The following is an 11,939-nucleotide window of genomic DNA, read 5'->3' on the forward strand; positions in this document are numbered from 1 at the left end:
TTGCTCCTAGCTTATCCTGTATTTGCCTCCAATTTCCCAGAACCTATTAACCATCTCTACAAGTCTGTCTCACACACCAGACTAGACTATGAGTTTTTCTCTTTTGTCAGTGCTGGGGTTTGAACTCAGAGCCTTGGGTTTGCTAGATAGGCATTCTACCACTTGAGCCACACCTTCAGTCCCAGATTCTGAGCTATTTGAAAAGAGATGGAGCATTTTTATTAACCTCTTGAAGGCTCTGGTTGAAAATCCTGATGGCAGAAACTCAATACATATTTGTAAAACAAGTCAGCTATGACTACACAGCTTGTTTGTTGAAGGGAAACACAGTCTTGACTGAGCAGTGCCTTGGGCTTTCTTCTGGATTCCTGATCATTGGCCTATGTGCTTGTACCCCAGTCCTCACTTGCCTTCAGGCAGGCTTCCAAACTTGTGACAGCCACATGCCTCTGACTGAACATGCAGTATCTCCTAGTCCTGAGGAAGAGTCCTTCCATGCATCTGTGTCAATTTTTTTGCTGTTGTTGTTGGTCGTGGGGCTTGAACTCTGGGCTTAGGCACTGTCCCCCACTTGAGCCACAGTGCCACTTCCGGTTTTCTGATGGTTAATTAGGAGGTGAGTCTCACGAACTTTCCTGCCCGGGCTGGTTTTGAACCGTGATCCTCAGATCTCAGCCTCCTGAGTAGCTAGGACTACAGGCGTTAGCCACCAGCGCCTGGCGATGTCATTTTTTTTCATGGTGGTATTGGCGTTTGAACTCAGGGCTTTGTGCTTGCCATGGAGGCACTTTACCACTTGAGCTACACCTCCAACCCTGTCATTTCTTCTCTTCCTCTGGCTGCTATTGTACTGTGCCCCTGTCATCTGGGCAACATGTGGCATTTGTGATCACATGAGCTGAATCTTGTTGGAGCCAGTTTGGGGTTTTTCTTGTGTGTGTGCATGTATGCGCATGCACACTCACCCCCCAAACTCCCCCCCCCCCACATGCACATCAGTCCTGGGGCTTGAACTCAGGACCTAGGTGCTAACCCTAGCTTTTTCACTCAAGGCTGGTACTCTATTACTTGAGCTACAACTAAACTTTTGGCTTTTTGCTGGCTAATTAAAGATAAGAATCTTATGGACTTTTCTGCTCAGGTTGACTTCAAACCATTGTTCTCACATCTTAGTCTCCTGGGCGGCTGATTACAGGTATGAGCCACTAACACCTGGCTGAAGTTCACGTTTTTCTGACATCCAGATCCTATCCCTTATCCTGTTCCTCTGGGACAGGGGTTGATGGGAAGAAAGAATTCCTCTCCCCTTTACCACCAAAGCAGACATTTCTGCTGCTGCAGAATGCTACCACCATTTGGAGCCTGATCTCCTTGTCATTCCCTTTCTGGGATCAATGGGAGAAGCTAGGGGAATCACTGAATGGAAGGGACCTGGGTAGGCACTTCCTAGGATAGTGGAATTCAGAACCAGGAAACAGGAATATGTAAAGTATACAGTGGTCACAAAGTACCACTGTGAAAATATGAATGCCAATGATGGGCAGAAAGAACCCCAGAGTTCAGTTGGCTAAAGGCTGGGACCAGGTGGGCAAAGCACCATATCTCTGCTGTGTGAGACAGAGTCTCTGTCCAGGCCTTATCTACCTTCAGATAACCCCACTTTGTCTTCACAGGCCCTGAGCCTGAGAATAGCCCTAAAGAGGCCCATGGGGAGGGGTTCAAGAAAATAGCATTCATGTAGAGGTGTATAGGGACCTTCAGAGGTTGGGGTAATAGAGCTAACACTGGATTCAAGTGGCCTGATTGGACTAGAACACTATAATTCTTATTGGGTTCTTGCTGCCCTGGTCTTCCCTGTTTGGGGAGAAGAATCTAGTCACCCTACTAGCAACTATCAATGAACACTTCTGTCAAGCACAGCATGCCAAGGACTGTAGAAATGACTTTATCATAGCTGTTGACCTCAAGGACTTACAAAGATGAGAGATTGGAGAGGAAAGGAGCTAGGAGTTAAAAGGATGGGTTTCTTTAGGAAGTAGCACACGTGCTTTTGAAAGGCTGAATAGAATTGAGATAGGGCTGGGAAGGACACTTCAGGACAGAGGCCCCTACGCATGTATGTGGAAGCAGATCACTGAAACAGAGGGCTAAGAGCAGGGCAGGTCCTTAGAGCACATGAAGGACCTTGTGAGGGTTCACCATGATGCTAGTTGGACCACCTCAGGAAATTAGGGTGCTCTGTGAAGCATATGGTGGTGGTGGTGGTGGTGGTGTATGTGTGTGTGTGTGTGTGTGTGTGTGTGTGTGTATGGGGGGACATGTGCTTGTAACACTGTGATTTGAATTCAGGCTTTGCACTCTGACTTAAGCTTGTTTACTACAGGCTGGTATTCAACCACTTGAGCCACAGCTTCACTTCTAGCTTTTTGCTAGTCAATTGAAGTCTCAAGGACTTTTCTGCCTGGGCTAGTTTTAAATGTCAATTCACAGATCTCAGACCCTGAGAAGCTAGGATTACAGGTATAAGCCATCAACACCAGGGCATATAGTGTTCTACAGTTCAAATTAGGGGCCAAAACTTGAGACTATTTATTCCACAGCCAGAAATTAGGCCAGAAACACAATGTAAACAATGAATACACCAAATATCTTGCTCAAAATATGGATGCTCAAAATATGATGTCTAGGTGCTGACTATGGGCCCACTGCATTTTAAGTAACTATTGTTTTAACTATTGGCCATTCAGGATTTTGTTCATTTGTGCACATGCATGCACCCACACCCACACCCATATCCATAGGTACTAGGGCTTAAATTTAGGACTTTGGCACTTAGTTTTCTTAGTCAAGGTTGCTCTACCACTTGACCTACAGCTCACTTCAGGATGTTTTGCTGGTCAACTGGAGATGAGTCTCACAGACTCTGCCCTGGCTGGCTTTGAATTTGAGTAGCTAGTAATACAGGCATCTGCCTGTAATTACAGGATGAGCAGTGCCTAGAGTGAGCAAATGCTTTAAAACACTTGCTCTTTATACTTCACTCCTCCAGATGTGAAGGACTGGCACAAGTGTCTAGTAGGCTTAACTGTGAGCAAAGGTGACTGATGGGCTCTGTATAGCTGGGGTGCAAGGTCCATGTGCAGCTGCTCAGGGTACCAGGACCATGTGGTCTCAGAGTCTCACCTCCTCTGAGACTGCACTGGCAGGTTACTCTTAACACCTGTAGAGGCCTCTCCTGCACCAACTCATTTTGACTGAAAATTAGGATTGATGCTATGCTGTGGGAGCAGGAAGAAAGATGATTGGGATCCTAGTGTGCTCTTAAAATACTTCCTACTAAAATGCCAGTGAAAGAACAAAAAAGTTTGTAGCAAACCATTGTAACCCACCCAAAAGGACCCTACAATCACTCCATGCCCTGTTGAGGTGTGGGCAGAAGGCTGTGGAGGAATACTGAACAGCTGGTGAGGAATGAACTCATAGTATTTATTTAGACACAGTTCAGGTAAAATGATGGTGGTTTCTATACATTTGTGTGTTTACAGTGGGAAAGTAATACTTTTTCTGAGCAATTTTTTCATTTTTGTCTTCAGACTGGCTCCTAGTTAATATTCATGAAAATACAATCACGGTAAAAAATAAACAAAAAAAATCAAATGCCTTTTTTTCAGGCAAAAAATTCTTCACTCGATCCAATTCTCCATCTCTCCTGAGATATCAAATGCCATTAGTTAAGGATGTAGTCTTTCAGATATTTTATGCATTCTTATATATGCTTTGTTTTCATATGGCTTTATTTATATTAACATGCTTTACCTGCTTGGTGCTAGTGACTCATACTTCTAGCTACTCAGGAGGCTGGGATCTGAGGATCATAGTTAGAATCCAGCCTAGGCAGACAGATCTGACACTCCTATTTCCAATTAAGAAGCAAAAAACCACAAGTGGAGATGTGGCTTAAGTGGGAGAATGCCAGCCTTAAGTGAAAATTGTAAGGGAGATCACCCTGACCCCATGTTCAAGGCCAAATATCAGCACAAAAAATACTTCATTGGTTATGGACATATATCCATGTACATAAACACATGCATATCATCTAAACACAGACAAGAAGTAAATCCACCATTTTCTGGGTAGTGTTTACCTCTGTGTAGGTAAATATGGTAGCGAGGAACATCAGCTGTGCAATTTTTTAATTTATGACAGACAAGAGATTGACAGAGAGGTGGAGCAAATATGGACAAATGTTTTGCCTGTTCACTGTGTGAATGGGAACTTCTATTTCCAGCAGCCACTGACCATTGAGGTATGTGTGTATACCTGCCTGCCTGCCAGCCAGTACTGAGACTTGAACTCAGGGCCTCACACTTTTACTTGGCTATTTTGCTCAAGGGTGGCACTCTACCGCTTGTGAGCCACACCTTCACTTCCAATTTTTGGTGGTTACTTGAAGAGTCTCACAGATTATTTTCTGTTTAAGCTGGATTTGAATCAGTCTTCAGATGTCAGCCTCCTGGGCAACTAGCACTGGCTGTTATTGTTTTAAACTATATAGATGACATATACCTTTATTTTTTTTTTTTTTACCAATTCCAAGAACTTCTATTTTCTCAAGTGATTTTAAGTCTTTCAATTCTTGCACTCAGTTTGGACTTTACAATTGTTCTATATTTTAATCATGTTTTCTCTTGGTTTCTTTCTGTACCTAATCTTTCTCTTGTAATAGACACATCTTATTCTTACTCTTTTAAAAAAAAAATTCTGGTTTTGGTGCTAGTATTTCCAGTCTTGGCATCACCATTTCAGAGAAAACCAAACAATTCTGTTTACCATGGAAAAACCAAAGAACTTTAATAAGCTTTAATGGCAGACACTGCGATTACAGGAACATTAGGCCAAAACATGCAACAAAAATGCTTTTGCCTTTTGAACATATTTAACAGATAAACTTGACATTACAATTAACAACACAGTCTATTCAAGAAAACAAAGGCAATTTATTTTAGCTCTCAGATTAGAAAATTTATGCTCTTACAGCGATCTCAAGTAGCATTTAGAAAGTTTAGTTTCCTTCTAACCCCTAAAGACACCATGAATTTGAACGCAACCCAACGCAACCATTTCTACATTGAAAATGATCAGAATCAACAGCTTCATTTGCGTTGTTTATTTTGAGAGAGCTCCTGCACTTAAAGGTTTCAGATAGGGAGAAGAATTAGGGTGGGATTAAACCTTGGCATTTAGAGAGCAGGTGGAAACATGCAGCGGCACACGGGACAGGTCCCGGACTTCTGAAGCCAGATGGAGACACATGGCTTGTGGAAGTAGTGGTGGCATGGCAGCTCAGTTGCCACCTCCCCCTTCACATATTCACTGCAACAGATAGGACAGCACATTTCCTGACCTACTGCATCCTGATCTTCTGTGACCAAGATCTCAGGGAGAGTATCAATGCTCTCCTTGTTGGCTGGTGGGTTGGCCACCTCCACATCCACGGCTAGGGACTCCAAGTGTGCGAGGGCGGTCTCCATAGCCTGAGCCAGGCGCTCTTCCAGAGCCATGTAGGTGAGGAATTGAGGATCCACATAGGAAATGGCTTCAGCCACTCCTAACCCATCTGCAAATCCATCAAACAGGCTCCAATCCACTTCTAGGTCTTCACTCACACTGGAATCATCTTCAAGGTTGTTGTTCCCATCCAGCACAAATGTCCCAGGCTGAATCAAGGGGGGACGGGAATTGTTATCACCCTCACTGCTACTCTCATTCTCACTGTATCGAAGCCAAGGGATCTCTGCTGCTCCCCGAGGTGCCTGCTCCTCTCTTCTAAGAGATGGTTCTTGAACATCCTCAATATAACTATTGCCATTGGTGCTGGCACCAGTGCTGGCACTGGTGCTGTCACTGGTGCTGGCACTAGCACTAGCACTGGCACCAGCACTGGCACCAGCACTGGCACCAGCCATGGCACAAGCCCCATCCTCGGGGTCAGGGCTGCTGCTACTGGCAGCACTCACATTTACGGAAGCTTGTGGAGGCTCCTGCTCTTCCTTTCCTGTCAGTGTCTCCCAGCTCTCTCCACTGGGGGACGGGGGCAGCTCTCGATTTCGATACCTGCAGCGCAGAGTGGCGATCCACTCTTTCTCACTGTCTGAATCTTCATCCATGTATCTGTGGTAATCATTGTACATATAGAAGTTAGAGTCAGCCATGGTTCGACGGCGTCTGGGTCCCTTCTCTCGCTTCCCTTGGCCAGTGATCCTCCCTTCTCTCTTGTCTTCAGGGTATTTTGGTTCAGAGTAGCTGCTGGAACTTTCACCTCGGCCTCTTCTTGCCATGCCATTGGGATAGCTTTCATCCTTCTTGGCAGCATCCATCCACCTGGAAGTACTATGTGGCATATCATCATCATCATCGGTATCAAAAAATACTTTTGGTTTCACGCTTGGTGGTGCCACATTGCGGACTTTAGGCCTCACCACAGGTTCCTCGGCACTCTTGGAGGTGTTTTTCCCACCACCACACAGACTCACAGGAGCCCTGCCAGGATGCACAGGTAAACTCTGACCTCGCCTCTCCCTCTCCAAGTTGTCACCTTTTTTAGCCCCCTTGCCTTCAGCAGAAGATATGTAAGAGGTTGCACCATTTTGCTTTTGATACTCTGCTCTGCCAGCAGAGTACCTCCCAGAAGGGGCTGGGTCACGTTCCTCTCTCCCATTACGGTTATAACTAGAGAAATGGGCATGTGCCCCCATCACATTAGACCTGGCCCCTTTCTCATGGTCATACACTTTGTCATCCTTAAGCTTGCCAGTTTTCCCTCGTACTGGCAGACGTTCCACAGGCCCAGCCCCCTCCTCCTCACTATCGTCTACCCCAAAAGTATCAATATGTCCATAAGCCATTCCTCGTCGACTAACGGAAGCCCTGAACTCTCTGGGCAGATACCTGGAATAGTCCTCATTTTCAACAGTCAAGCTGCTTCCAGAGCCTTCTCGGTCATCCCAACGACGACGACGACTGGCAGAAAATGGTGATCGGCTCCTCTTGGATTGACTGGGGGTTGATCTATGCATTGGTACTTTGGATGTTGTGTTTCTCTGGGTGGCAATCCTCCCTTGCTGGCTCCTAGATGGCCTGTAAATGAAATAAGCACACCTTCTTTCATACCTTCTGCCTGCATTGGATTGATACTCTCCTGCTGTTTGGGGTTGTATAGGCTTGCTAGATTCCTGATCCAAAGCTCTGATTTAGGAGGGGTTTTGATATAACTAGGTTGCACTCTGGGAAGGCTCTCTCCTTTCCTGCCCATGATTCTAAGCTGGAAAAAATCAGTTCAAAATAAAGAACAGGGAGATAAACTTTTACTTTAGCAAGCAGATAATAGAAGACAAAGAGGCCTTTAAAATTAGTCGTGATTTCTTCTAAGAAAGCAAATAGTACTCCATGAGGTGTAGACTTGGAATAGATGCTAATGTAGGCAAAATGATTACAAAGATTGGGCCTGCAGGAAAGCTAAATTCTGGGGGCAATGTGACAGAAGAAAGAGTGAGTGGACACTTAGAATTGTGCTAACGTGGGCGGAAGGAACACTGCTGAGGTTTGGGGGGTTGTTGTTTCTGTGCTGGTTCTGGGGCTTGAACTTGGGGCTTTTTTACTCAAGGCTGGCGCTCTATCATTGAGCCATACCTGTACTTTGGTTTTTTGGTGTTTGATTGGAGACAAAAGGTGTCGAAGTCTCTTTTCCCCAGGCTGGCTTTGTATTAGAGTAGTCAGATCTCAGCCTCCACTGGTGCCTGGCTGCTGTAGGTTTTTATGGCGTGTTTCCTGGAGTTCTTTCTGGTGAGCACTGCAGACACAGGAGAAATGCAAATTGGAATTGAGTCGAAAATATAGATCACTATGTGTAAATGAGCACCTACGTGTCTGTTGGAAGGAGGACAGATGGAAGGGACCAGTAAAACTGCAATGGAAGGAAGCCTGTATTTGTAGAAAAGAGGGTGTTAGAGTAAGACCCCTTCTGGATGTGGTATGCAAATGTCAGGTGTGGGCGGGGCAGCTTCAGAGAGGGTTGTGGGTAAATGTGTGAGAAACAAGGAGTGTGTGTGTGTGTGCGCGTGGCTGTATGTGTAGTAGCTGGAACCCTGGATAAAAGCAAATATTTGTGTGTATCACAGGCAGGGAAAAGGAAGAGTATAGTGACAGAGGGGTGTCAGTGTGTGTATATGTGCTTTTGTGTTTGTCAAAACGGGAGGTGACAATGGAGAAACTGCAGCCGGTATCAATGGTGGGAGAGCTGCAATGAAAAGGGGTGTGTGCGGCCAGCGTAACAGGCCATCTGCACATTTGAATACAACAAGCAGGAAGGAGGTAGCCCGAGAAGGATTTCTATTTGGAAGTAGAAATCACACAGAAGTCATCAACTAGTAAGGGAGAAGTGTATATGCTCTGATGGGGTGTGGATGAGAAGAGCAACCAGGGTGTAATGTATGTATGCGTACGTCAGAGGTCTGCAATAGAAGAATATGTGGGGATGTGGCAGGCTAGAGGGTGACCCTGAGGGGTACGCCTGTAGGGGTGTGAATATATGTGTGCGTGCTTGTGCGCGCATGTTTTTGTGTGTGCTAGAGAAAGCAAAGGAGGGAGGGTAGAAGGTTCTAGAGGTATGAAATAGGCCCAGTGCACCGGGGGCAAAGCAATAGGGGGTGCGTGATAGACTACCCGCGTGCCCATGTGCGCATGCGTGGGAAAGGGGACTCGCTGGAACGTTGGAGATGGAGGGATAGGGACGAGGCTGCTTCATCAGGTTTCAGTGGGGGGGGGGGGGAGTGTTCGCGTAAGCGGTAGTGCACGCGCCCGGGCCCCACACATGAGAGGGGGATGCAGTGTCATAATAAGGGGGGGGCATCATTACCAGCTTAATGGGCAAACCAAATTGAGGTGACATGAACAAGGAGGTAAAAAAATAAATGGTATATGTGAACATAGTTTTTTATGTGAGGCTAATTTTGTTTTTACCTCAGAAATTCTTTTCCTGGGGACAAATATTTATACCGGAATATCTTAACCATTTCTCGGTCGGCAAAACGCGTCCAAGATGGGGGAAGAAAGGCCGCGGAGCTTTCCTCAAGGGGGCCGCAGAGGGAGGAAAAGCGCGGAAGGGGCGACGGGCCGCGACCACCTCTCTACTCAGTCAGGGGCCACAAGCGTAGGGAAGGGGCTACACAAAACCGGGGCTAGTGCCCCAAAAGGTCCTTTGGGAAGAAGGGCCTATGCACTCTGTAGTCAGGTCTCTATCCGTCCCACCCCCTTCCCAAGAGGAAAACCCAAGAAGAGGTCCGTGGGCTCTCCTCCTTCCCCTCACTCCGAATCCTCGCCCCACTGCTCGACCACCCTCCCACAGCCGGCACCCGGCTGAATAGGGGGCAAACCTTCTCTTACCTATTCTGGACAGCCACACGCTCGACGGACAAGCACAGCTCCGGGGCCTCCGGGACCTCCGGGGACCTCCGGGACCTCCGACACCTCCGACCGCCACAGCGCCAGTACCTCAGCTCCGGACTCCGGCTCCTCCTCCGCCAGATAGCAACCCGGCAGGCGGAGACTGCGACGGCGGAAGTGATTGTGACGCCAGCCACAGCCACGCCCCCTGATGTGCAGGGTTGGGGGGGGGCTGCGGGGGGGGCGAGGAGGCGCGGAGCCGCAGGGGGCATGGAGCGCGTGGGCGGAAGAGAACGGGGAAGGGAAGGCAGCTACGAACCACCAATCAGGGGGACCTGAAAGCATCTCATTTTGTGTGCTGAAATCTGCCAATATACGAAACAGGACAGTGAAAAACAACAACAACAAAAAACAGCGTAGATAAATGATTCACATTGAGCCATATTTCCTTCAGTTTTTTCTGGCTTTTTCATCTGCTTAAATGAAATGTTCAAATTCTTTCTAATTAATTGCAATGTGAGAATAATGGTATTACTGTAGCACACCCTATTTCCATGTTATAATTTGGGGGTATGAAAATTGCAAAACTATATTTAGGGGAGCAATAAGCTTAAAAAATTTAACCTGATGGTTAAAGCAAATTGAAGCTGTTTGTTCTGAAATTTGTTGCTGTTGATGACTTTTCCATCCAAAAAATACTTACTAAATGTCACACAAGTTAAAATTCTATGAATTGTAGCTTGTAATGCTAGCTACTCAAGAGGATCTGAGTTCCAAGCCATTCTGGGCAAGAAACTCCTATGAGAGTCCTACCGCCAATTTATCCTCCCCCTTCCCCCCCAAAAAAATGCCAGAAATGAGGTTGTGGCACAACTGTTACAGCACCAGCCCTGCGTGGCAAAAACTCAGCTACAGCACCCAAACCCTGAATTCCCAGTACCAAAGCTTGCGTTTACAGATAATGGAATAATACTACGACTGACATACACTTGTAGCCATGCTGTTTAAAAGTCAAGAAGTATCAGAAAACATCAGAAACAAAACAACTTGTTTCATCCACTAAAAAAGATAGGATCACAAAAATATGTGTGCCAAACAACGAGTTTCCTATCATAATGTGTGAAATACTTTTAGAAATATACAGCTATCAGAAAGTCTATTATTATAGTAAAAGACACTTTCTATGGCTATAGATAGACCAAATAGACTGCAGAATATGTAAGGATCTAGGGAGGTGGAATGACACAATTAATATCGGTCTAATATATATGCATTTTTCTACTCAATGGGACACATTTTCTTTTATGAAAGTATTTTAAATATTTCAAACATGTACAAACATACAGAGTATAAAACACACATTTGAATGCATCTGCCACACAGATTGAGCAAACTTTATTTCCTTCAGGTCCTCAGATTCTTATTTTTGAAACAAAAATTTACAGCTAAAGTCCTTTTTCCCCCTTATGTACCTTTACTTGTTTTTCCCCCAACAAGGACTATTTGTAATCTGGTATGTTTTCTTCTGTTTTTCTGTGTCTACATATGTTTTTATCTGTAACCAATACACACTAAATTTTTTATGGGTACTGTTATTGGGGTTTCAACTCAGGGCCTTGCACTTTCCTTAGAGTTGTGCTCAAGGCAGGTGTTCTACCACTTGGGCCACACCTCTATTTTTTTTATTTTGGGGGGTTAATTAGACATATGGGTTTCAAGGACTTATCTATCTATGCTGGCTTTTGTACCTCAATCCTCCGATCTCCTGAGTAGCTACAATTTGAGGCATGAACCACTTGAACTCAGCTGCTTTGTTTTTCAGATAAAGTCTCTCTCATGTTTTTTGGCTAGAGCCAGCCTAGATCGGAGCGTCTCTCATAGCTAGCATGTACCACACCTTTCCTGTTGGTTGTTATAGAGCCAACTTTTGCCTGGGCTAGCTTCAAATCATGATCTTCTTATCTCTAATTCTCATGTCACTGAGATTATAGGAATGCACCACCATACCTGCCTAGGTCATGCACTTCAACTGTGGAATGCTATTTTGTCAATTATCCAACATATTACTATAATATTTTATTATATGAAATTCTGTTGCATGAATTATGCAACCCCGACGTTCTTTTCCCTACTGACATATTTGGGTTGTTTCTGTTTTATGACATTATGAGGATCCTGTGGACCTCTCATACCCATAAGGACTTAATGAGTGTTTTAATATATTAATCCCCTTAGCATCTCCAAGAACATGGCCCTGGCCTCTCCCAGCTACTATGCCTGTGACTAGTGCACCTAGTCGAAAACAGACATCTGTTTAGCCCAATGAGCTTTTCTGAGTATTAGTATTTTAAACATATGCTCTGACATAAAAAGGGATTGGGAAAACTGATATGCATTACCTTATGTACACTGAAATGGCACTTTCTTTCTTTCTTTCTTTCTCTCTTTCTTTCTCTCTTTCTTTCTTTCTCTCTTTCTTTCTTTCTCTCTTTCTTTCT

General features: G+C 45.2%; 1 protein-coding gene across 1 annotated transcript; it reads right to left on the minus strand.

Moving 5' to 3' along the window:
- Positions 1-4,825: 4,825 nt before the first annotated feature.
- Pja1 (praja ring finger 1, E3 ubiquitin protein ligase) lies at positions 4,826-7,727 on the minus strand. Its single transcript, XM_013031687.1, has 2 exons — positions 7,690-7,727; positions 4,826-7,137 (listed from the first exon to the last, which is right to left on the minus strand). The coding sequence occupies exon 2, from the start codon at positions 7,074-7,076 to the stop codon at positions 5,241-5,243; it is 1,836 nt and encodes a 611-aa protein (XP_012887141.1). The 5' UTR covers positions 7,077-7,137; positions 7,690-7,727; the 3' UTR covers positions 4,826-5,240.
- Positions 7,728-11,939: the final 4,212 nt, after the last annotated feature.

The sequence above is a fragment of the Dipodomys ordii genome, unplaced genomic scaffold, assembly GCF_000151885.1.
Source record: "Dipodomys ordii isolate 6190 unplaced genomic scaffold, Dord_2.0 Scaffold142, whole genome shotgun sequence".
NCBI classification, from domain to species: Eukaryota; Metazoa; Chordata; class Mammalia; order Rodentia; family Heteromyidae; genus Dipodomys; species Dipodomys ordii.